We start from the raw sequence: 27,307 nt of genomic DNA on the forward strand, positions 1-27,307 counted from the left end.
AACTCGTTCCTTTCATGGCGGCTCATGGCCCAGGTCTACAGTTCCAGCATGATAATGCTCGGCCGCGATACCGCAATATTGACTAAATTTCCTTCAAAACACTGGAATCAACATCATGGACTGGCCATCGAGGTCCCCTGACCTTAATCCAATAGAGCACGCGTTTGGGATGCACTTGGGAGAAGGCTTCGTGGTCTTAGGAACCAACCTCAGAATTTGCAGGAACTTGGCTTGCCTTGCAAGCTGCCTTGCAAGAGCAATGGCGTAGAATCCCCAACCACGTGTTCACAAGCATCAGGAAGTCGATGAGGAGACAGTGTTTGGCAGTGGTGAATGCGCGGGGCGGCCATACACGATATTGAACTGAGAAATTTCGCATATTTATTCTTGTGACTTGACATTCTGTATACCCATGTTTTGCAACGGCGGTGTAGCCTAATGGAACTGATTATGGCACTGTCAGTGTATCGAGTACATCACACAGATCTCAGCAATGAAATAATAACAATTTAACCATCTACCATCTCTTGTTCTTTTATAGTGCCCTGAAGAAAGAATGTGAAGTTTCTTTTTTGACTCAGTATATAAGGTTCGTGATTGGTAAAAATCATGCACGTAAGCCAATCATATTACAGCATTGGAAAGTGTCCTCATAAACGAAAACTTTTAGACAAAAGTTTTGGGTACAATAATGCTATTCTGAACATGTTAAGCAACAAATCGCCATATAAACGTAAATTATGAAACTTATTGGATGTATCGTGCTAGGTGGCGACCTGCAAAATGTTTTCTCATTAAACATCGTGTACGAGCATGAAGATTGAGGTGACGAAAGCTGAGATGTCACTTGACTCATATAACATGATCACACGAGAAGATGGAAATAGTAACTTAGATGTACGTTTGACTTTTATGAAAACTGTTGACTTTATTCATTAGTTTATTCAATTTTAATGATTTCCTCGAAACATCCATACTTTGCTCTTTGACAATTTTTAAGTGGACCCGTGGCCAATCATTTGCTAATCCCACCCACCACCTCCACCCATATTACCTGAATATATATACTCAGCAGCAAAAAAAACATCAGTATGAATTCAAAATTAGATAGGCACTGTAATCAAATCATTACAGAAATGGACATAATAAGCTGATCAAAAACATTTTTTGTGTACAATATCTTGACACATCAATGAATAACTCAGCACAATTTCAAGACATTGTGTGAACGTTTGCAGTCCATACAGACTCTTGACTTCAGTATCTAGTGTGACCACCACAACGGCAATAAATGCAGCACAGCGTCTATGCATGGAGTGCACCAATCGATTGGCACCTGGAACCACACTCTGAGAAAGGCCTTGCGCAATAAATCGGCTGTGTTCGGCCTTGGTATGACATTATTCAGTCTCCTCTGAAATTCATCCCAAAGATGTTCAATTGGGTTTAAATCAGGACTAAGGGCTGGCCACTGCATAATGTTGACACCGTTCTGTAGTAGGAAGTCCCGTGTAGCTCTGGCAGTATGGGCCCGGGGCGTTATCATGCTGTAATATGTTGTTGTGACGTGCGAAATGTGGTATGACGTGGGGTCTGAGAGCTTGGTCGATGTAGCGCACTGCTGTGATGCCGCCTCCTCTCCCTAGACCAAGGTTCTGGAACACCACAGGACCCACTCTCTGGTACAGGCCTATTCCACCCCATACCATGATGCTTGCACCTCTCCATGAGTCTCTTTCCATAACACATTGGTCTGAGTAACGCTGGCCACGTCGTCGCCATATTCTTGTTCTGCCATCTGCAGTTGATACGCAGTACCGACTCTCACCTGTGAACAGAACAGTTCTCCATTGCCTGTATCGCCAGTTTGGGTGTTGTAGGGCAAACTGTAGACGTTCATGATGATGACGAAGGGTGAGGATAGACCCACAGTAAGGTCCATGGAAAAATGGAGGTTCCCCGCTGTTAAGACGTCGGCGTACTGTATCAGTACTGATTAGTCTTCCTTGTGTTCCCACTGTCTGGCATGCTGTTTCAGATGCCTGCATGAAGGGATTCTGTACATGCTGTCGCACAACATGGCGGTCTTGTCGTCTTGTGGTCGACCTTGGTCTGCCAGTACAGGGGCGATCATTTGTGGTGTTTGTGGCCCGGAAACGTTTCTGCAGCCTGTAGATGGTCCGAACGTTGACCTGGAATTGATTGGCAACGGCTTGTGCAGTGTTGCCAGCCTCAAGTCTTCCTAGCGCCTGGTTCCTCTGAGCTGTCTTGAGTCCTGGCATCCTGCTGACGTTGTAATGTGAATGTTTCAACCAGGTTTGGGGGTGCATTATATATGGCTGGTCCTTGTGAACAGCACGTGTAGCATGAGTTGCATGAAAAACATGGAGAACACTGTATCATCTCCGATATCCGGTTGCATATTTGAGACCATTTCCTGGGTTCCATTCTGAGTTTTTAAAGTTGGAGATGTTGTCAAAGATATACAATCTAAACATTAAATGAGTTACAGTTATCCGTTTCTGTGACGGAAAATTCCAAACTGACGTTTCTTTTGCTGCTTAGTATATATATATCTTTTTCCTCACCATTAAAATTTAGGGGGTATACGGGCGGAAGTCTTATGTGCGGTGTTGAATGGGTTAAAATTGAACAAACTAATTTTTGGCAGTATACCGGTACGTCCTAAATGTATCGCGATACGTAATTGTTACAATTTCGTATTTGCGGTTTACCGGTATACTGGTAATACCGTGCAGTCCTAGTCCCAAGTTGATGCTTTTAAGCACAGAATTGCCCTTATCACTGACATTTCAACAGAAAAAAGTGGGTCCTTTTTGCTATTTACAGATTTTTTTCATTTCCATGGAAACAATTTCGAATTGGTTTCAAAAGGAAGGGGTAGATTTTGTTTCCGGAGTAAAGTTAGACTTTCAGTAACTTTCAATAATTCTTTCAAATTTGTTGGAGCCGGGGGGATTTGTCATCATCTGATTACTCTTGTTTTCAATTGTAAACTGAATCCATATTCATAGCTGATATGACCATTATGTCTCTTTACCCTTATTATAATAGTGATTTTTTTTAAACAGTTATCAGGTGATATTCAAGTTTTGGGTTTTCATAATGATGTACATGTATACTGAATATATATGACTGGATGAATAAATTATTTAAGACAATATTACATATTACATGTTTCATATTTGTTACAGAATTTGTGCAGCATCAACCTCTTTTGCTGTAAATTCCAAATGATCTTAAATAACATTTTGCTCATGGTCTTCTATGTCTTTCAGATTGACAAAGACAAAACTTGAAAGACTCCGAACATATGCAACATCTTCGTCAGAAAGTGGCCAGTTTAATGTTAACTACTGGTCATACAGCAAAAGTCCACTCCGTCAAGCCCTCACAGTGATCCATGACCCATCAGTGGAGGAAGTAGCAGTCAAAATGTTTAACTCCATTTTAGTCTATGCAGGGATTGAAGATTCAAGTATGTGAATACTTTTTTGACCATTAAACATGGCAATGTTGTATTAGCTCACATGGTATGAAAGGCCATATGAACTTATGTCATCCATCAGCATTGGTGTCATCACCCTCAAACCTTTTACATTTTTATACCCCCAGCATATAATGTAGTGGGACATAGTCTGTAATCATTTCGTTTCTGGAGCATATAAAAAAAAAATTCAATATTTTTCAACAAAAATTGCTATACTGTTCGGTATATAAGTATTGAGAATCCCATGCTTTCTAAAAAGCAAATGAGTGAAATCTGAAATTACTAAGTAATTAGTAATTTCTTAATTTACTTTAACAAATCGTTCTTCACCTCCATTACCCCTGTCAGCTTCCAGTTCAACAGAATGAAGGAACAGGGGAGTTAAATCTAAATATACTTGTTGAATCACATGTCCGCCATATGGAATACTTGCGGAGTTACGTCCTTTGCTTCTTTCATCCACTACGTCCAAAGCGTTTATTGTAGAATAAATGTTACGAAAATTCAAACAATAACGATGGCAGATAAGAAAAGTAATCTCCAACAGTTCAATGGTGAAATTAGGCAATATGATATTTCTTTTTTAATTTCTGCTTATTCTTGTTCCTTCACTCTGTTGAACCGGAAGCCGGCAGGGATAATGGAGGTGAAGAACAATTTGACATGCCACGAGTGGAGCTTAAAATGTGGAATTAAATATATTGTACATGACTAATTACTAATTATCAGGTTGGAAATCTGAGAGCACAATCCTTTTATGAAATGGGTGTCTACCTTTGATGGTGGCGATATTGTATTTTGATGTTAAAAATATTTTTCAAACTAAAGCGAGGGAAGTACGTTGCCAACCTTGGTCGCTTCGCTCGCATATAAACAGACTGGTAATATTTCTCTCTGTTGCGCAGCCCTATTTGCGCTACAGTTTGCCTGTGCTCTAATCTGACATGTCTAGTAAGGCAAAAAGAGTTGCCTCCCTTGGACTGATAGCAAAATTTCATCATCAGTGTAGCTCATGAATAAATGAGTTCAAACCGACATGAAAAATTCTTAATAATTATGAACCGAACTATATGTATCAAACAGAACCTAAAGTAGGTGCCTTTTGCTATTTACCGATTTTTTGCATTTCCATGGAAACAATTTTGACTTGGTTTCAAAAGGAAGGGGTTGTTTGTCCCTAAAACCCTTTAGCCAAACTGAGTACATGTATCAACCAAGGGCTTAAATGGTGCCCTTTGCAATTAAGGAATTTTAGGGTACTCTTTCATGAAACTCTGCACAAACAAAAAAACAGGTGATCAACTGATGCCTTTTTGCTATTAGTATTGCAATTTGTATTTTTCCCTTTGACTTTGACGTTGGTGTTTACCTGACATAGCAGTACAAGTTTACAAATCCCAATTGGATGTTCTAAGATGCTTCACTAAAAGATAATAGGCACTGACAGTACTTTATCAGGCGAGAAAGTACACATTTTTTGGCATTGTGCCACACTGTATTGACGTCAAAACTCCATTCTCCTCTGCCTGCTCATAATGAAACGTACACATGGTAACTGATGTCACGATACATGTCAGTTGTCATTGCCTTGTACAGTTTCCTGCAGTATACTGGTGTGAAGCACCCAGTTTCTTGGTTTGCAGTTGTTTCACTTGGATTTACTGTTCTAAACTTCCATTGGTAGTATGTGATGTACACATTGGCCAATGGGGGTCGAGTGAGCTGTATTTCTTGATTATTGTCTGATAGCTCAATAACTACTCATGTAGCAGGGTAAGGGGTGGTTCTGTTCAATGAAGACCAACGCCTGCTGGGGTGTGAGTTGTGACTTGTGCCACTACTTTATTTCTCAGATATATAGTTTGTTTTGTTTTCACCCTGTAACATAATAACAATCATCAATAAAACAGTCGTATCACATATGTACTAATAATGTAGATTAGACATAAAAGTTACAATTACTGATAATAATCATATATACCTATACCAATATATTCATTGTAATGCAAATTACTTGAACTGCATCAATTCCAAGAAAGTAATAATTATAAGTAATAAACACATGCAGTTCACAAAAAGGTATTATATGGATTAATTGCAGCATTAATATCAAGGGAACACATATCTGTGGTAATGATATATACATAAATATAAACACATTAAAAGGATAAAATACCTACCAAATATATGGTACTCAGGTGATATTACATTGTCCACCTTAGTGAAACAACATGTCCATCTATAAGTGATATAACACACAATTAAGTATATTATGCTAACCTATTATTATATCACAATGAAACATATATCACTATTTAAAACAAACCTACATAATAAACATATACATATACCTTACAGCACAACATTATGTGTACTGTGATATTCTTATAAATATATACAATGAACAATGTTAAAATAATATGGCATCTCAAGTGGCACAGACATTACATGTACATGTACCATTAAGTAGACAACATGGCCGACAAAGATGGCTGCTAAGCAGGCACACATGCTTGTGTGTCACCTGACCTCATAAAAGATTACAATTATTACGTATAAACTTATAATGAAAATGCTGATGCAGTAAACATGAAAACCATGCCAATAAACACACCATATTTGACTTCCACTATATTCTTAAAACACATTCAGGCCTTCACATCACACAATATTAAAACCTAAGCAAAAATAATGTTTATAATATAACTATACTTAACAGATATTACATCCTACATAATATGTTTATAATTAAGTTAACTAACCTTAGACAGAGTGAAGTTGTAGACCAAAGAGAAGAAATTAGACCTCTGTCAAAAATATCACGTACGTCATATGTAAGATGCTTCTCGTGCGGCTGTATGTGGAAGACTGACTAAAATGTGCTGATGTTAGAAAAGAAGAAATCATACAACATAAAACTGACCAATCAGAGATCAAGGAATAGCTTGCCCTCTGAGTTAAGAACAAAATAACACCCTGCTCTCCCATAATAATACAATAGGAGCCCAAGGTCCAGCAATCAAGCTAGGGACAAATACCATACATACTCTAATAAAAACCTAATCCAATAAAACTACCACAACCAAACTGTTTAAAGATGATACCGTATTTACACAAATAAAATAAATAAAATGTAAAATATGACACTGCCACACTCATGTATATGGACAGACAAATTAGACTGAAATTCACACATCAAGATGGGCTTTAAGTAAATGTCAGATGATTTGCTCTTTCAAATTCTTTCATGGGTCCATTTGTCTTGGGATTGGCGAAACTACTGTTTCTCCAATTGACAGCGTTCGTAATCTTGGGAGTCATTCTTGATTCAGGAATGTCTATGGACACTCACATCCCCCTCATAAGTAGAACTAACGGGATCGGGTGGTCAGTTTCGCTGACTTGGTTGACACATGTCATCGGTTCCCAATTGAGCAGATCGATGCTCATGCTGTTGATCACTGGATTGTCTGGTCCAGACTCGATTATTTACAGACCGCCACCATATAGCTGGAATATTGCTGAGTGCGGCGTAAAACTAAACTCACTCACTCACTCACTCATAAGTAGAGCATTTTCATCGCATTTATAACATCGGGAAAGTTCGCCATCTCCTGGATACTCCAACAGCTAAATTGTTGATGCAGTGCCTTGTGTCTTTCAGGCTTGATTATTGCAATGCTCTCTATGAAAATCTTACTTATAAAGCCATAACCAAGTTACAGAGAATTCAGAATTCTGCAGCAAGATGCATCACAAAGATTCCTAGAACTGAACACATCGCTCCTGCTCTCGATACCTTCTCCCCTCGAATCATCTTCAATATCTGTATTATCACCTGTGACTGCCTTAAAATGATATCTGTCAGTACCTTAAAGACTTGATCTCCCTGTATTCTCCTGAATGTGCATTCAGTGGGGCTCTATGCCAGCAGAGGCCTCTTATGTTAACTAGTTGTGTTGAAAGTGTGTTTTGCCTCGACCGCTCCGGTCGCCATTGTTGTTGCATCTACACGCGACGTGTGGTGTGTATAGTTGATTAAAGGGTTTGAGCGTCTAAGAAGACTTTGTCACTGGTCGCAGTCTCACTCTGGCGTGGTGGCAGCTGTATTCTCGATTCTCAATCATTTGTATCACCATAAATCTGGCAAGTTGACTTTTCACACATAATTGTGATCGATCAGACATTCAAATATTGGGAGAATACTGACGAGTCTTCAAAATCCATCACCATGGCGCAAACACATCGTGCTCCTAAACAGCGGTGTTTATCCAAAACAGAAACAGTTACCTCATTTGACAACTGGCGACAAAACCTCATATACACGTTATCGCTGGATCCAAACTTTGCTCCATACCTAGTTGACGGAGTCACATGGTTGAAACGCTCACAAAGTAACCCTTTACGAGGCTTTACTGATGGTGAACCTATTCCACAACGACAATGACGCACTGCCGAACAGAAAGTGAATATGCTGGAACTGTTGTTGGGCCAGATTGCCAACTATTGCCCTATCATTTCAAGGAACACCATAGTTAAAAACAGCACGTCTATTCCAGATACATGGCAAGTTATCAGGCTTCACTTCGGATTTCAATCAAAAGGAGGCCATTTTCTGGACTTGTGTGACATCCACCTCCAAGCGGATGAACGCCCAGAAGATTTATATCAAAGGCTATCTGCTTTCATCGACGACCACTTGCATGTAAATGGAAACATATCCCATCATGGGGAAAAAATAGAAGTGGATGAGGATCTGACCCCTACACTGGAGAACGTCACTGTCCTACTGTGGTTGCAGCTTATACATCAGGACCTGCCAAAGCTAGTCAAGCTGAGGTATGGACCTGAACTTCGTTCAAAAACGTTAGCATCGATCGAGCCGGAAATCTCGCAAGCGTTATCGTCTCTTCTCAACAAAATACATGCCTCTGAGGAAGTTCGGGTAATGCGCACAGCAGCCACAAGTGTGGATCGTGTTCATGGACAGAATCCCAAACAATATAGCAGAAATATTGCAAGGAAGACTTGTCCCTTATGCAAGGCTGCAGGACGGAACTTTAACCACTTCCTGAGTGTGTGCACCTACTTACCATAATCGGATCGCAAATATATGGCCAAAGCAAGACAGATTGTTGCTATCATGGATGAAGATGATGCTCATGGGGACAATACTGACTCTACAGACCCTGTAGTCACTAACAATTCAAACAGCGACTCACCAAGCGTATCTACCCTTCGCATACAGGTCAGACAGTCACCTCACATGACAGCATTCTATGGCCATAAAGTACTGAACGTAACTCTGGATAGTGTGGCTACAGGCAATGTTACGTGTCTCCACCGCCAAACAGATGGGCATAGACATAACCTAGAGCAACGAATCAGCTCGCCAAGCAGATGGTACATCCCCTCTGACAGTTGTAGGAGAAACCCACTTTTACCTAACAAGAGATAATCAGAGATCCATAACAAAGGTCTAGTCGTAGAAAATCTTGATGTTGACATACTTGCAGGTATTCCCTTTATGGAGTCTAATGACATCACGATTAGACCAGCCAAGCACGCTATCATACTTGGTGATGGTACCAACTACTCATATGCTGCAGCTCCTTCCAAGTCCTCACAACACATGGTGCGCAGAGCTCATGTTCTGAGAGCTCCCAGGTCTCCATCGACGGTATGGCCCGGGAATTTCATTGAAGTGACATTACCGGATCACCTCACACCAGACCAAGAGTTTGCCCTGGAACCTCGTCGTGAGACTGTATCGAACTCAAACGATGCCTGGCCTGTCCTGACCATGATACAGAGTGTTGCGGGAAAACTAAGGATACCAAACCTCACTGCAGAGCCACAATACCTGAAAAGCCTGGAACACCACGTAGCTGTAGCTCCGGACTTTCACATAGCTGATGTAACTGTCAACAGAGTTTTGTCTCCACCTACTACCCCCCACTCACAAGGTGTACATGTGGATCCAGACAATGTGTTCCCAGACGAGTTCAAGAACAAATTCAAGTCTCTGCTACTTAAACGCGACAGCGTATTTTCTTCGAGAATCAGCGGTTACAATGGTGCGTCTGGGCCGTTCAAAGTGACAGTAAACATGGGACCGGTGCAACCACCTCAAACAAAAGTTTGACGAGTTGGAACTAAATGGATTATTTGTCCGCCCTGAAGATGCTAGGGTTACTGTTGAGTATCTCAACCCATCATTCCTAGTTAAATAGCCCAGTGGAGGTCTTCGACTTGTTACAGCCTTTGCAGAAGTAGGGCAGTACAGTAAACCCGTACCATCATCGATGCCGAATGTTGACTCCACTGTGCGGAAGATAGCCTCTTGGAAGTACATTGTTATTACAGATCTGACCAAGGCTTATCACCAGCTTCCCCTGGATGTGAAATCTATGAAATATTGTGGTGTTGTGACTCCTTACAAAGGTGTGCAGGCATATGCAAGATGCGCTATGGGCATGCCAAGATCAGAAACAGCTCTTGAGGAGCTTATGTGTCGAGTTTTGGGAGACCAGTTACAAGCCGGTTTTGTGGCTAAGCTTGCAGATGACCTATATATCAGCAGGGATGACTTAGACAGTCTGTACTCAAACTTTTTGAAAGTCTTGGAAGCTCTGAGTAAGAACAATCTCAATCTCTCACCATCCAAGATGATCATTGGCCCTATGTCAGCTACAATTCTGGGATGGATTTGGAAACAGGGGACCATTCAGGCAGACCCACACAGAGTATCAGCATTGGCATCATGTCCGCTGCCAGAAACAGTGCAAGGACTTAGATTATTCGTCAGAGCTTACAAGGTGTTAGCCCGTGTCATACCACACTGTTCTTCCTTATTGTCGCCACTCGACGATGTTACCGGTGGAAATGCTTCAAAGGATAGGATCTCTTGGACGGATGAGCTCATACTCTCTTTCCATAAAGCCCAGCAGGCGCTTGGATCAAGAAAAGTGATCGCACTCCCTAGACCAAATGATCAGCTTTGGATCGTAACGGATGGATCCATGAAACTTCAAGGGCCTTGGAGCGACCCATTATGTCATGAGAGATCACCATTTACACTTAGCAAGTTTCTTCAGTGCCAAACTGCTTTGGAGACAACCCACCTGGATTCCTTGCGAAATTGAAGCCCTCTCTATTGCAGTGGCCACGAGACATTTCAGCCCTTACATCATTCAATCTACATACAGAGTCTGCATACTGACAGATAGTAAACCATGCGTCGAGGGTTACAATAAACTGTCGTGGGGAATTCTCCAACAGACCGAGGGTATCAACTTTTCTATCAACGGTTTGTAGATACCCAGCTTCGGTCCGTCACCTCAAAGGACCAGCTAATGTCCCATCCGACTTTGCAAGTCGTAATGCGGCAGAGTGCGAGGAACCATCATGCCAGATTTGTTCTTTCATCAATCAGATGGAAGATGCCACTGTGTTGAACATTAGTATCGGAGATGTAATTCAAGGGTCTACCAAGTTACCATACACAAGCCGCAATACTTGGCGCACCCTTCAATCTGAATGTTCAGACCTACGATGCACCCAAGTGTGATCCTCTATCACAGTCCAGAGAGTGTATTATTGTACCATGAGACTTCTTAGACGGTTTGCTTACAGCACTTCACATACAATTGGATCATCCCTCCAAAAACCAGCTCAGACTAGTCACTAAATGACATTTTTATGCCTTGGACATGAACAAAGCACTAGACCGCATAACTAATGGTTGTCATCATTGTGCTGCAATCTCAAAGCTTCCGAAGACCATCACACCTCAGTGCACTAAGAGTCAACTTGGTACAGTTGGATCATCCTTAGCAGCAGTTGTGATGAGACGAGAACGGCAGTTTGTACTGGTGGTAAGGGAAACGGTTACATCATTCACGAATGCTTGTTTCATTGAGAATGAAAGGCATGACACCTTGCAAACTGCTCTTATTGAACTCTGCTTACCAATGGTCCCTCTTGATGGTCCTAAAACTGTCATTCGTGTTGACCCAGCACCCAGGTTCCAGTCTTTGGTCAACGACGCCCTCTGGGCCAAATACAACATAGTGTTGGAGTTAGGGCGAGTGAAATGTAAACAAAAATCCAGTAGCAGAGAAAGCAATCCAGGAACTCGAGGTACAGATCCTACGACAGGATCCCTTGGGACGAGCAGTGTCTTCCCTTACGCTCGCAACTGCTGTATCCAGATTGAACTGCAAGGATTCGCTCTTCCGGCCTTTCTGCACGAGAAATGTGGACCCAACGGGATCAGTTTTCAAATACTCAAACCCCACTGTCAGACTTCTGCTTGATAGGGGACCAATACACCAGACGATGTGCTAACCATACTCACAGTGAACACGCAAAATGCCCAAGTGGACGAACTCTACCTAAGTCATCACTAACTGTGGGAGACATTGTTTATCTTTATTCTGATGGTTCCAAGTAGAGAAGCCGTTGCAGATACCTGGTCGTATCACTTGACCGCCCATGGTGCCACATTCGCAAATTTGTTGGGTCCCAGTTTGCAGGAATGTCTTACCAAGTAAAATTCTCAGAGTGTCACAAAATACCTGACCAATCACCAAACCCACGTATGTATCCTGATGAACTCGTTGACCTGCCGATAATAACCGGGTATTGCTTGCCCTGAAGCAGCAGCGTACCTAATCCACCAACTATACCTGAGCTTCTCTCCGAGCCACACAGACCCATCCTGACGCTGAAGAGACCTGCAATCTTAGAGATTCGTGGGAAGTCTTACCGAGCACTGTGCAACCCTTGTTTCTTACAGAGACTCTAAGCCCACAGTCTCTATCTGACAACCCACCATCCCGCCAGTGCCAAGATTCATCACCTCGCCGTTCCTCCCCGTCTATGCAGAACTCTGTCCAGATTCAAGGATTATTGTTAAGACTTTGAATAGTTTGACTTTTTAATTTCTAATTTTATCAAGTTTCTAACCGTTATCTTCTTTGGAAAAAAAAGAAAAGAAGAAGAAGTTGCGCCAGCAGAGGCCTCTTATGTTAACTAGTTGTGTTGAAAGTGTGTTTGCCTCGACCGCTTCCGGTCGCCATTGTTGTTACAACTACATGCGTCGTGTAGTCGCTCAGGGAGGTCAATAAAATGAAGAGACTTCAGAATCCATTCAAAGTGGACAGAGTCATATGCTTTTTTGTAGTCAATCAAGGAGAGGTTGCGGTGATATGTTTTAGCCTCTTCCAAAATCATTTTTTGTACGAGAAGGTTGATCCTTGCACCCCAAACATCCCTTTCTGCCCCCTTCTGCTCTCTATAAACTATATCATTGGAAGAGCAGTAAGATGACACGAGGTTTGTCAAACACCCTGTGAATATTTTATGTTGTGTATTCAAACGTGATAGGGTGGAAGGTTTTGGGATCAGTCATGTCTCCTTTTTTGGGAAGGAGTATCTTGCGACCGTTGCAGAAGCATGGAGGAATACCGCTTGTGTCCACAAGAAAATTGAAACAGTGAAGTAATGGTGTTTGGACACAGGAGAACAGTTTCCATTACTAGTTTCGAATGCCATCAGGCCCTGGAGCAGTATTAGATTTTGACTTTTTGATAACACTTTTCAGGCAATCTGGTGAGATGTAACAAACGACCCAGGTTGTTTTTCAGGCACTGCATGATCGAAAGCATGAACCCATGGTGGCTCAAGGTTACAGTCACCGGGTACAGACCTGTTTCCAGAACCTTTCATGGGAGACAGCTTTTCATGTTCACCATCACCCATTGTTTTGAGTTGCCTGTAAAATGCTTTTCATTATTTCTACAGAGTTTATTTTGTTTTATAAATTTGTTCTTTTCCCATTTTTTCTTTCTTTCAGTCCAAATCTTTATTTTTGCCTTAAGGGAATCAACAATTTGGAGAAGAACCTTTTCTTTAGTCGTCTTAAGTTATAATTTTATTTTTCTCCAAATTGATTTTTGCCTTTTAGACATTGGGTTCCCTGACGATCTTATTTTAAAGCACAGCTCATTCCAGGAAACATTTCTTCTGGTTTCATGAAGTTTTACAAGAAACCGTTTTTTTCTTTGGTCTTTTGTTATTAGAGGGACGGTGGGGTAGCCTAGTGGTTAAAGCGTTCGCTTGTCGCGCCGAAGACCCGGGTTCGATTCCCCACATGGGTACAATGTGTGAAGCCCAATTCTGGTGTCCTCCGCCGTGATATTGCTAAAAGTGGCATCAAATGAAATTCACTCACTATAACCATTAGATGTTTTTACTTTGGAAACTGAAGTTCAAGCAGCAGCATAGACACAGCAATTAACTTCATGTTATGAACAGTCCGCAGAAAGTTTTAAGAAATAGCTTCATTAAGTAAATCAATTTAATTTTGGGGAAAAGATCATTTAGTGGTTTAATTTGCCTCCGTTTGTTTTTGTGAATTTGAAAATGCCGGAGTTGGTCTCGGAGATTTTGTTCTGTCAGGTAAACATACATTGGCACGGAATTTTCTCAATGCAGCTTAAGCGACTTGCTGTTTATTTGTGGATTGTCATGCTATCCCGTTGCTTTTGCACACTCAAGTAGTGTGTTTTTTAGATAGTTGGACCAAGATATTCTTGGCCGGGTTCTGTGCCTTCCCCATCTCCAGTATGGTTGATTTCATAACTGGATGAAGGCTGACTGGGCTGCGGAAGTGAAAGAAAATTTTCCTCTTGGCTGTCAGTAACCCAGTGAAAAACCAGCTTCGGGGGTTCAGCCCTAACTGGGTGATGTACGTTTAGTTCAGGGAATATAATTCCCCTATCTAGGCCCACCACGGAGAAGCATACATCATGAGGCCCTTAGGTAAATCTGATGATGTGAAAGTCTGACGAGGCAGTCACTGTGATAACTCTTGTTACAGTTGGTCTATATTCCCGCTGTCAATATCTTGCTTCACTGTCCAGTATAATGTAAGACATATTTAGATAAATGTAGTTTTCAAAAATACATATGAGAATTTGTGCATGTTTTTTTGAAGTTTGATAACAGGTTTGTGAGAGAGATACCCATTTCCAGACAACTATTTGGTCTGCATTTTGCTGAATTCATAGACGTCAGGAAATATGAGTTCATCATCATTATCCTTTTGTCAACATGTGCAACAAAATATGAGTTTTCACATATCATTTAGAGAACACCCAATGAAGAATTTAGTTGTGTGTATCTCTTTACTTTTTCACATCCTCTGGCCTAAGTAATCAACTAAACATGAGCTTCTGTTGCACATGTACTCTAGGATGTTAAGTTTAAGCCAGTTGTCATCGAAAGTCTGTCTGAAAAGTTTGTAGTTGTTCCCACATGAAAATGCCTAAAATAACATTACCATTATATATACTCATGGAAACGAATGGAACACATGAAAGTACAAGTGTTCCATTATTCTTTTCCAGGTTTCTTCACAAGGTATGTATTGCACTGTGGGTGAAATTCTGGATATGAATAAAGGAACACTTGTACTTTCATGTGTTCCCTTATTCGTTACCATGAGTGTAGAAACATCATTAGCGGTACTTAAATTGTTTAACAAAGAGCTTGGTACATGTGACATTTTGAATAATGCCACATATAAGGCCAGTTTGTTAACTGATGAAGAAATCTGCTCAAACCATCCATCGGTGCTATCAACATTTGTCTTGACCAAAAAACAAACAAACTAAAAACATGTCCATTCGTCTTTTGTACTGATTACAAAATTGCATAAAAATCTATACAAAGAGAGATGTACTGCTGGGTCACCAAAACACAGTCTCAAAGATTAACCATAATCCTTTATACTGTCAGGGAAGGGCTTTCTCTATATTCACAAAAAAGTATTTGAGACAAGCGGAATAAATACCATGTGAATTCTTAAAAACTCGAAGGATTTGCTTGAATTTTTATAATCTCAGAAACAAACCAAGTTCAGTTCTGTCAAAACATTTGATATTTCAATGTTGTACACCACTCTCACACATGACAAACTTAAAGAATAACTTCATTCCTTGATCCATGGGGCATTTGTAAATTTACATTTTGTCAAAAATGAAAGCCAATGTCATTTGAAGATTACTGAGAAAACAATATGTAAAATGCAGGACCTCATCATTGATCACATCTTTGTCAAATTTGGGGGTAAAACACATAGACAAGAAGGCACCATTTATACTCCCCTCCTCGTGGATCTGTTATGCATATTTCAGAATTTCTGTTCAGTTTGGCAAAATGAAAACAAGGTAATTTGGCCAAGACGTTTAACTTAAGCTTCAGGTATATCAATGATCTAAAATCATTCAATTACCTTTAATTAGCCAATTCCCTTCAACTGATATGCCCGCCACAATTAAGGAGACAAGTGAGCCTGCCTCAACTGTTTCATATTTAGATCTATGCATAAAATCCTGTGACAAAAACTCTTCACAAGGCTGTATGACAAAAGGAATGATTTCAACTTTTCTTCAGTCAACTTTTATTTCGAGCAATATTCCAACAGCTCCAGCCTTTAGTGTTTACATTTGGCAACTTTTGAGGTACAATCAAGGATGCGCTTTCCTTTGCCCTTTCCTCAAAGAGCATCATACGACTCTTCCTCAGAAGTTGTTCGATTGAGGATACAACATTCGAAAAATTTGATGGTAGACATGAGGATTAAGTATTAAAATTTGATGCATCAGTGACAAAACTGATGTCCAGTCCAGTTCTCTATTTTGACTTGTATCATACGTTCCTGCAGGTTTTTTTCAGGTGAACAGTTGACAATCTTTTGCATATGTTTGACAGGTGCGTAATAGCATCAAACAAACACATTCTCACGATATAGTCACAATTGTACGATCGACTCTGCTTTTAGCAGAGATTTCTTATGAAAGTGGAAAGGGTTTTGTTGTCTCTATTTAATGTCCACGCAGAAATTCTAACAAACTTGTTCTAATTCTTCTTGATATCAATTTCTTTTGTTTTAAACTTTTAGCGTTTTCTAAAAATGCCCTAACATGTGTTTTTGTATGAATTTTAATATATATAGATATTAAGAGGTCAGAAATACAATAGATCTTATAAACTACATGATCTTTCATATGAAACATTATTTCAAACAATGAACTTGAAATCAGAAGATCATGACTGCAATACTTTTCAGGTGCAGGTGATTCACATGACAACACTGGAATGATACAGAACTTGATGCTAAAGTGCCTTGAGAATGACCACCTTTGTAATGAGTTCTACATGCAACTGATTAAGCAAACAACAGATCACCCTGGTAAGAGCTCATTCTATATGAAACTTACAAAATCTCTTTCAGTGTATTATTTCTGTCTATTTTTTGTCAATAGCTTTCTTTTTAGTCTTTACAACTTTACCACTCACTATTCCTATGTACATGTATATGTTAGGTTTCTTATCCCCCACATGTAACATCTTGACTGAACTCAACTCAGCCCAATCTATTGGTGTAGGTAGTCACTGGAAGCTCATGCAAGACATGTGGCTTGGTCTGGTTGACCATGTAACCCCCAACTGAGTGATACATTATTATCACAAGTTTGCAATATAATCCTTTGGTCCAAGCTTGTTTCCAGTCTAGCTGGTTTCAAGGGGCTAAGTAAATCACTTAGCGAATGAAGTGAATTTGCTCCATTCATCTGTTGAAATCAAATTCATTTTTTACTTTCAGCAGCCTTTCTTTTGCTTTACGCTTATTGGTATTTTTATAATTGTAAGAGTTAAACTGGATTATTATTATTATTATTGGGACCATATATGGTAATGATTGATAATTTGTATTTATTCATCTTTACATCTGTGAGAAGTATGTTATCGTTTGGATCATTTTGTTTTCACTCTATTGTAAAACCCAGGCTTTGGGCTTATAAGATAGCTACATCCTTTCTGTTACGGTACTTTTAAATGAACTAAAGTAACAGTTATTTGAGCCCCATTCTTCCTGGATAGATTGTTGAATATCTTTTATAAAGTGTACATCTTGTAAACAATAAAGGTGTTTTTGTTTGAAGTAAGTAAACCTATTTCTTCACTTGTACTTATCACAAATGACTCTGCTGTTTTGTGAAATAGTTCTAGTTTTATCAACCATCATCTGTCCAGTATTTAGTCTTCAGTTTGATAGACAAGGAATGTGTATAAGATACGAAAACTGACATGATTTTATTATATTTTGTAAACAGAAGTAAAATTAATTTCATGCAACAAGGTAAATGTTTGAAATATAGTTTCATTGGAAACCTTTATGAATCCTTTCTTTATCCGAAGAAATAGTCAGACCACATGATCTTTAACATGAAGATTTTCATTGCTGGTTATCTGGAGATGCCTCGGCACTTCCGGATGTTTTCCATTGCTCTCCAAGACAAATATATCTTCATGTACCTATCTTCCCACATAATTATAAGTTTCTTCAGTTTGTCTTCCAGGAAATATAGTACCAATTACCAAGGAAGGTCCTCTGAATTGGTATTTCAACAACCCTGTTGTTATTTACACGTAAACTTATGCTTTTGGTCACACTCTTTTGGCTAGCAAGTAGCTGGTTTGTCAACTTAGCAAGTCTCGCAAACCAGAACCTGCTTGCTCTACCTCCAAAAGATGACATGCTAATCCACCCACACTCCAACCATATGCCTTGGTCTCCTCATTTTGCGATGTTCAGGGGTTTCATCTGCTTGCATCCTTGATTTTGCCACAGCAACCTCCTATGGCTTGAGAAGTTCTGAATTGTCAGCCACATAGTCCAGAGACTCTTGAAATTACAGGCTAACATAGATGTAGTCCTCGAAAGGAACAACAGCATCCTAAATACCATCAAAGCAACTGGCAAATCACCAACCAGAAACAACAACCGCAGAAAACAGTCTACCAAGTCTGATGCAATTGTGGACAGGCTTATGTAGGCGAAACATCTAGACCCCCTCACAACCCGAATCAAAGAGCATCAGACTTCATTATCAAAGCTTGACTCCAGCCCTATCAGACCACATCCGAGATAATCATGACCACAGCATCCAGTGGGATAGAGTCAAAACCCTAACGACCAACCTCAAAGACTTTAAAATCAGGAAACTCCAAGAAGCTATCTACATCAAAAGACTGAAACCGTCAATCAACCGTGACCAAGGCTATTACATATCTCCTGCATACTACCATCTGTCATAATTCCTTTGTGTATACTACAGGCTTCACTATCCTGTTTCTTATACTGCAGACTGCAGGCTTCACATGTTAACCTAGGCAATGTGTTGTAATTGTTACTGGCTTCCCTATGTTATTGCAGACCTTATCCCCCCTTTTTACTGTACAAACATCTTCTCACACTGGTATATATATGCTTCTCCAGTGACTTCCTACTTGTCCAGCAGGGTGTATTCCCGGTATATCGGCAGGAGAAATGTGCCGATCATTCCGAGTCGGACGCATATGAAAGAGACATGCACGCATGGGGTATGGAAATCCCCAAGCTAGGCTGAAGAAGGAAAAAGTACCCACGAGATTCATTTATACTCCATCATTCCCTGTAACAACTTACTGTCAGTGGTATTTTTAACATACATTAAATCAAGTCTGATTGCCAGTCGAATTGCCCCCGCTACAAAATGACCCAGCAAATTTGGTCAAATTGCCCCAGTGGGGTAGTCAAAATGCCCCAATTTATTAAAAATTAATAAATATAGGCCATAAATGCATAGTTTTGTCATCTTTGATATTATGTTCTTCATGTATAAGTATATACATAGTTATGAGTTTACTGATGAAACATTTATCAGAAACTTTTTATGTGAAGAACATAATATCATAATAAATTGACAAAAACTATGCATTTACGGCATATATTCAGTCATTATAAATAAATTTGAACAAATTAGAATGAATGATCAAATATGCTGGGGCAATTTGTAGCTGGGGCAGTTCGACTGGTACACATGAGATATATATTATCAAAATCAGTAAGAGATTTCACATGAGCTTGAAAATGTTTTGCTATAACGTTCTTGTCGGTTTGGAGCCCTAAATGATGCAGTCAACTCGAAACATTGCCGAATACAACGGCAAATCATGAAGTACTTGTTGCTTTCATTGTTTTCCATTTTGTCCAATTACGCACGTTGGCATCAGACTCGCTATTTGTCAGTAGTGTGTGCCGTGAAAGTTGTTCTGTATTCTCATTGGCTGACGGGCTGTGGGGTAGCCTAGTGGTTAAAGCGTTCACTCGTCACGCCGAAGACCCGGGTTCGATTCCCTACATGGGTACAATATGTGAAGCCCATTTCTGGTGTCCCCCGCCATGATATTGCTGGAATATTGCTAAAAGCGGCATAAAACTAAACTCACTCACTCACTCACTCATTCACTCATTGGCTGACAGGATGTCATTCTAAGGCTATGACCGAGTACCACAACTACTTCCATAACCAAACAATGGGGAAACATACGTTGTCCTGGGCCCCGTTCCTCAAAGCGATTGTAGAGCTACAACAGTCGTAAGTCTATGTTAAAGTATGGGAGTTACGATCATCGTAGCGCTACGATCGTTTTGAGGAACGGGACCCTGACTAGTATTTTACAATTCACCAGTTTTCGGGGAATAACTTATCTGCGTCGCGAATATTTTCTCTGCTCGACCAGGCATGGATCTTGTATCGAGACTTGATACGTTATTAATGAGAACTAGGATCCTAACTTTTTCCACAAAATAATTCCAGTGTAATTTTTGAAGCAGATAATTTTTGTTTTCCCTCGTCTGAAGCATAATTATTTTGTTTTTAAATCCCAGACACACTACAGTCACCCATTTGACACAAAATGAACTGTAATCATTTTTTAAAAAACTAATTCTTAGTGACTGGTCATATATTTATAGGGGTGAGTTTGCTGGCTGGAACTGTATGACATTTTGCTGACAAATGGTAATCTTGTTAAATGATATGATCTGTTTTTAAATTTATTTTGACCTCAAGCGGTGCCTCTGTTTCGCTTGATTCTTCTTCTTCATCTTCAGTGGAAGATTGTCTTGCAAGATGTAAAATCGGATCGTATTGATACGGTCTAACATCTATTTCAGAAATGACATCAGGAACATCTTTTACTGCTTCAGAATCCACGGACACTGTTAAGTTGTGAGGTAAAATCAAAGAGGAAGCCATCAGCAAGAGGCACTTATGACGTCATGTCACGTGATACCCCCTCTGTTCATTAACTGTCAGGTGTTTCCTTAAGAGGCGGAAATACGAGTACGTTTTTGTGTTTTTATTGCTATTTTACAAACTTTTTATTCAATTTTAATCACGGAATGTGACTTTTAGAATAACCTTTACAATATATCAAAAGTTTTGTTTTCGTTCGTATTCTCCTTTAAGTGCTCACGGGCCACTCTGGGATGGTTTGTTAACAAGGCGTGAAAACTCAGGGGCCACTGTGGGAAGGGCCGCTCTGGGCATAAATCATCCAGCAGCTGGCAAACCATTAACCCCTACCATGTTTGTTTAGTAGCAGGAAGAAGAAGAATAAAATGTTTTTATTTGTGTGTCACATTTTATATATAAAACATACATAGACACTTTAAAACACTCAATAAAATATAACATCCAGCCATACAGCCTATGAGACACAAAACACAACATTATTCCTAAAAGAGATAGTTGTGAATAAAATATCACAGCTTTATAAGCAACAGTGAAGTGTGGTATATTTAATTACTAGGACTACAAAGTGAGTTTACGTCTATTAAACATTTTAGTAACCAATACAGCTAAGGGTTTTATTAATTTAACATTACCAAGCATAAATGCAGCCTGGTCAGTAGGCGACAAGAGAGAGAGAGAAAAAAGGGTTAATATTTAATACATTTTCCCACAAGTGATATTGTAAGTCCGAATATAGTGGACAGCTGACCAAAAAGTGAACTTTGTCCTCAATCATATTGCCATCACAATGTTTACAAATTCTATCATCTAAAGGTGTTTTAGGGCATGTAAATCTACTGACCTCTATTTCCAGAGGTAGGATACCACATCGTAACTTACTAAGTAGAATAGAATAGAATAATACTTTAATGCCTTTTCAGGAATTTGTGTTACATCAGCAGAGCTACTGACACATTAGAGAGATACCAAACATATTTACATAAATTCTTTGATTTAGGTATCTTCACATTTGTTTAAGAGAGATATGGTACTTGGAATAAAGGATGTACAGGCTCTCTTAGTTTTCACAATTGGAACTTTGTAGCGGCCACCTGAAGGGAGGAGGTTGTATTCCGAATTTAAGAAGTGAGTACGGTCAGATATAATTTTGACAGCTTGATTCACGATTTGCCACTCATATATTGATGATAAACATTCAAATCTGACTCCAGCGATTTTACTTGCAGTGTTAACAGTTTTGTCTATTTTAGATTTGAGATGAACTGAGAGAGATCCGTACCAACAATGGAAGGAAAATGTTAAAATACTCTGAATAAATGCTACATAAAAAGATGATATCACAGATGGGTTAACATAAAAGATCTCAGTTTACGCATGAGATGAAGACGTTGTTGACACTTTTTGTATAGGGCTTCAGTGTTAGAGTTCCAGTTCAGCTTAGAGTCAATGAAGGTTCCCAGATACTTATACTCCGACACTGTCTCAACACATTCACCGTTGATTATCACTGGAAGCATTTCAGTGGGTTTACTCTGGAAAGTCAATTATCAGTTCCTTTGTTTTTGTGACATTTAAGAGTAAGTGGTTTTCTGCACACCAAGTCGTAAAATGATTAATGTCCTCTTTATACAGTTCTTCAGAATCAGTGTCATTCAGTTTGCCGACAATTGCTGCATCATCTGCGAACTTTACAGTTGAACAGGTTGAATTCGAGCTTGCACAATCATTAGTGTAGAGGGTGAAAAGAACAGGAGATATTACACAGCCTTATGGTACACCAGTGTTGGTGGTCTGTTTACTCGATACAGCCCTGTTAACTTTCACTTACTGCTGTCTGTCCACAAGAAAGTTTTCGATCCACTTGATGAGGTATGAGTTAAAGCCCATGTCTAACAGATTCTTCATCATAATATGTGGCTGGATAGTGTTGAACGCAGATGAAAAGTCATCGAAGAGGATCCTGATGTATGACTTAGGTGTCTCTTGATTTTTTAAGACATTATTAAGGAGTGACAGTGTGGCATCAACAACTCCTCTCCTTGACCTGTCGGCGAACTGAAGCGGGTCCAGTATGTCGGCAACTTCCTGTCGGAGATGTCTCAACAAGATGCGTTCCAGCGACTTCATTGCTATAGATGTGAGAGCAACTGGCCTGTAGTCGTTGAGTTCTTTAGGTTGTGTCTTTTTAGGAACTGGTACAATTTCTGATGTTTTCCAGACCGAAGGAATAACGTGTGTATTCACTGAGAATTGAAACAATCTAGTGAAAACTGTACACAGTAGAAGTCTGCACTCCTTCAACACAATGCCGTCAAGGTTGTCAGGTCCTTTTGCTTTTCTGATGTTAATTCTGGAGAAGCTTTGAATGACGTCAGCTTCTAATATATGGATACGACTTTCACTATCCTGTACGGCTTCACTAACTTGAGCTCTCTCATTGGTAAAGTCGTGACAATCAAAGCAGCTGTAGAAAGTGTTGAGGTCCTCAGCAAAGCTTTTATTATCCCCATCGTTGTTTGTCTGTCGTCGCCTGCTGTATACTGTGATGAGATCTAGGCAGAATTTCAGTGACATATTGCTCAGCTGTTAATAATTTCTTTAACTTTCTATATGGTTTAAACATATTTTTATTCATGAAAGAATCTGGTTTGGTAAACAAGCAAAGCTTTGCTTTTGTGAATACCTCACCAGTACAAATAGAACACACAACAGGAACTAGACAAAAGAGACAGAATGAAAAAGACAAATTAAATCAAATCAAATCGTAACATTGTATGTGCATTGAAAATTCTAATTAACAACCCACTTGCAGTAACGTTTCATTATTTTGTTAAGGTAATTGTTATTTATTGTTTGGGTTAGACTGTTTTATCGAATCAATTAGTCTTGCAAATGAATTGGTGGAGGGACTCTATAATATGCTTATTTTCATTATTGGTAGTTGTCGGTGTTCCGTATAACACAGTTTGGAGGCTGTGGCCATTTACATTTCTAATGGCAGTATATAATTTACATGTAAAGAGAAAATGCCGTTGTATTCGGCAATGTTTCGGGTAGACGGCAGCATTTAGGGCTCCAAACCGAAAAGAACGTTATAGTGAAACATTTTCAAGCTCATGTGAAATCTCTTACTGATTTTGATAATATATATCTCATGGGTACCAGTCGAACTGCCCCAGCTACAAAATCCGCAGCAAATTTAGTCATTCATTTTAATTTAGTCAAATGTATTTAAAATGATTGAATATATGCCTAGAATGCACAGTTTTTGTCAACTTTGATATTATCTTCTTCATATAAAAGTTATTAGGAAGTAATATTTCTGATAAGTGTTCCATTAGTAAAATCATATCTATGCATATATACTTTTATATGAAGGACATAATATCAAAGTTAACAAACTATGCATTTATGGCCTATATTTATTAATTTTAAATAAATTGGGGCATTTTGACTATCCCCTGGGGCAATTTGACCAAAACTTCAGGGCACTTTGACTAAATTTGCTGGGGCAATTTGTAGCGGGGGCAGTTCGACTGGCAATCATACTTTAATCTAATTTATGTTAAAAATACCACTGACCGTAAGTTGCACTGGAAAAAAAATCCATCTTTCCAAGCTTGGAAATGTCTTGGAAAGATGATGTTTCCAAGACATTTCCAATTTTGGAAAGATGATGTTTCCAAGACTTTCTAATTTTGGAAAGATGATGTTTCCAAAAATTTCCAATCTTGGAAATATCCACAAGGGGAGATAACTGGTGGGTGATGGTAAATTATTGTTCTGCATGGGCTAATTGCAATAGTGGCATGGGGCGGCATGAGTGTTTCATGGGGTCGTTAAGGCTGACTGGCGGTAGTCTTTGATGTTTGGTGTTGTTTTAGTAATGATTGTTTAAGGGGTTAACGAAAGGATTATCGACTTGACTAGTCGAATTGCAGTGAACACATTTTAAGTGTTCAATGTTGTGGGTGAAAAGTGAATTTGTCACGTTGAGTTTAAATATGTATCATCATAAGCTTATATCTAGTCAGTGAGAGTTAATTTCGCACAAGGGCCACCGACCCGTTTTACAATTATAAAGATGAAAATACAATCCAGCCATATATAATATTAAGCTGTATGCTAACGTGTACAATGTCTCATTTAATCTTATACTCTATATTCAAAAACTTCGCTCTTTTTGTCAATGTTTCACATGGATTATTTTTGTAGTATTGTGGGAGAAGGCTGTTTCTCAGATCACAGTAAAATGAACATTCAATAAAGAATTGGTACTCTGATTCAATTGTAAGTACAATACACAGAGGGTAGAATCACTCGTGTTGTTTTATATTTACTTTTCGCCCTTATTCCAACATTAAAGGATGGTCTGAACAACAAAACTTACTCAAAGCAAAACGAATCGTTGCGTTGCTGTCAATCGCTATGCGTTGCCATCCTGGGGGTCGAGTGATGGTGTCACCATGCACTAATTTCCACCGGAACCCGCAGTTCGTGCTAAATCATTTAGTAAATGGGTTAAGTTTGTGAGTGTGAAGCGAGCGTTGTGGAAGCTTGGAACGATATCTTAAATGTGTTCAGATCGCTTCGCGGAAGTTAAAGAATCAAACTACTTACTAGTTGTAGTACAATATATATATGATTGATGACCAAAAATATTTTCCATGACACAACTTGAAGCATAAAGATTTCTTTCTCGGCAGCGAGGTCGTGGTGGAAGTGACAATAATATTGTAAGTAGTGTTATATTGACACCCACCTCGCTTCCTCGAGAGAAATTGTTATGGTATAAGATATGTCACGCAAAATCCTATTGGACATCAATCAAATACATATTTTAGTACCAGTAGAAAGTAGTTTTGATTTTGTAACTCGGTGAAAACAAACCTAAATAGCATTTATTCTCAGACTGGCGGATGTTCGCGACAGGGCGCTGCCATTTTTAATAATCGTAACATGACGGGCTAAAGTCTGTTAAAGAATTAATGAGATTATGGTTTGTTTTCATGAAGTTAGAAAAGCAAAACTACTTTCTACTCAGTAGTTAAATATGTATTGGAATCATGGCCAACAGGATTTGGCATGACACAACTTATAACATAACGATTTCTTCCCGGAAGCCGAGGTGGGAAATAAGTGACATACTACTTAATAAATATCCTGCTACATTCCCATGGTTAATGTCCACTCACCAGTATGTAGATACTAGTCAACGTCGTCTTTCTATTTGGTCTTATAATCCTAATTAGTTTATTATCATACTTATGTGCATTTTGAAGCTAAATAAAAATCAGGCGATCTGCCTTTACTTATAACTTGAATATCTAGACATTGTAAATCATAATTCGCATTAATACGCCCTAGTGTATGTTGTCTGTCTCATTACTTCACGCATCGAAATCATGGATTCTGTGGAATGCTGCGACAAATGAATAAAAACAAAATGCAATTATTAAAACTAAAACAGGTAATTATAATGATGTCAGGCTATTATTTTGTTCGAGGAATGTATCCATCAATATCCACAAAACGAGGCATTATGCCATTCACCTGCAGCTGTTCCAAATGATGTGTCTTTAAAAGTCTAATACATGTTCACGAAAAGTGATATATCGTTTCAGGTATTTTACATAGGTATATAGTCTCATTGGTCACCCAAGATAGCACACCTGGCAACTAATTGCATAATGTCAAGCCATTCTTTACAAAAAGTAATTTAGTTAGCCAATAATGAGCAATCAATCAATGTCTTGGCGGTTAATCCTTCAAAGAAGGAAGTTGTTTTACGCAGACACAGACACGACAGAGTGTATTCAGTATTGATTAGTTAATCTACATACATAAACAATACCTTTTGACAAATCCGCTGTGTAAGATAAAAGTAATTAATCAATCAGCGTGTTATCCGTTAATCCTTTGATCGATGTATATTATATTGAGTATTTACTCCAGACACAAGAAATGCAAAATGGGAACCTTTGTCGGGTTATCTAAGTGGTGTTACCTGTTTTAAATTCATTAACTGACCATCAAGTGAATGATGACAAATAACATGTGTAGGTTTATACCACCTAACACGGGTTAAAACATGGGAGTATTAATTGCTGTATTGCATGTGTAAACCTATGGGCCGACACTATTTTGAGAATACGGACAGAACTTCATTGTTGCATAAGAAATACATATAAGCATTTGCTGTGTGCTATAACTGTATGTACCTATTTACCTAAGTAAATTTTCAGAGCCTTTTAGCAATGGCAAAGTGGGGTTGTTTAGTTTACGGATTCGAATGGATCAAATGTCATTTTTTAATATTATACGTCATATTGTTACATGACGTGAATAAATATCGAGGTAAAAAACCCACAGAAATGGGATCAATTATGATGAGTCAATATACCATCCACGCATTAGAAAACCTGCAAAAGCCCACTCTGCTTTGATACTTTAATACAATCAGACAAGAACTACCGGGGGAAATGTTCAAATAACGGCATCTGATGGGCATCCACCCTTCCTACTGTCGCACTGTTTAGGTTGAAAAAATTAACCGTAACCGAGATGAGCAAGGCTGATCATAGTTTTCACTATCACTAGCGACTGGTCTCGAACAAATAAGGCCCAGCGACACCAGGCA

General features: G+C 39.2%; 1 protein-coding gene across 1 annotated transcript in view; it reads left to right on the forward strand.

The window, feature by feature from the left end:
• The window catches only part of LOC124279515 (unconventional myosin-VIIa-like), a 754,149-nt gene that overhangs the window by 450,773 nt on the left and 276,069 nt on the right, over positions 1–27,307 (forward strand). Inside the window, exons 31-32 of the mRNA XM_046715341.1 lie at positions 3,300–3,499; positions 16,650–16,772. Coding sequence (XP_046571297.1) covers positions 3,300–3,499; positions 16,650–16,772 — 323 coding nt within the window. The remainder of the gene's footprint in view (positions 1–3,299; positions 3,500–16,649; positions 16,773–27,307) is intronic.

Source organism: Haliotis rubra, unplaced genomic scaffold (assembly GCF_003918875.1).
Source record: "Haliotis rubra isolate DU_JTF1 unplaced genomic scaffold, ASM391887v1 Scf251, whole genome shotgun sequence".
NCBI classification, from domain to species: domain Eukaryota; kingdom Metazoa; phylum Mollusca; class Gastropoda; order Lepetellida; family Haliotidae; genus Haliotis; species Haliotis rubra.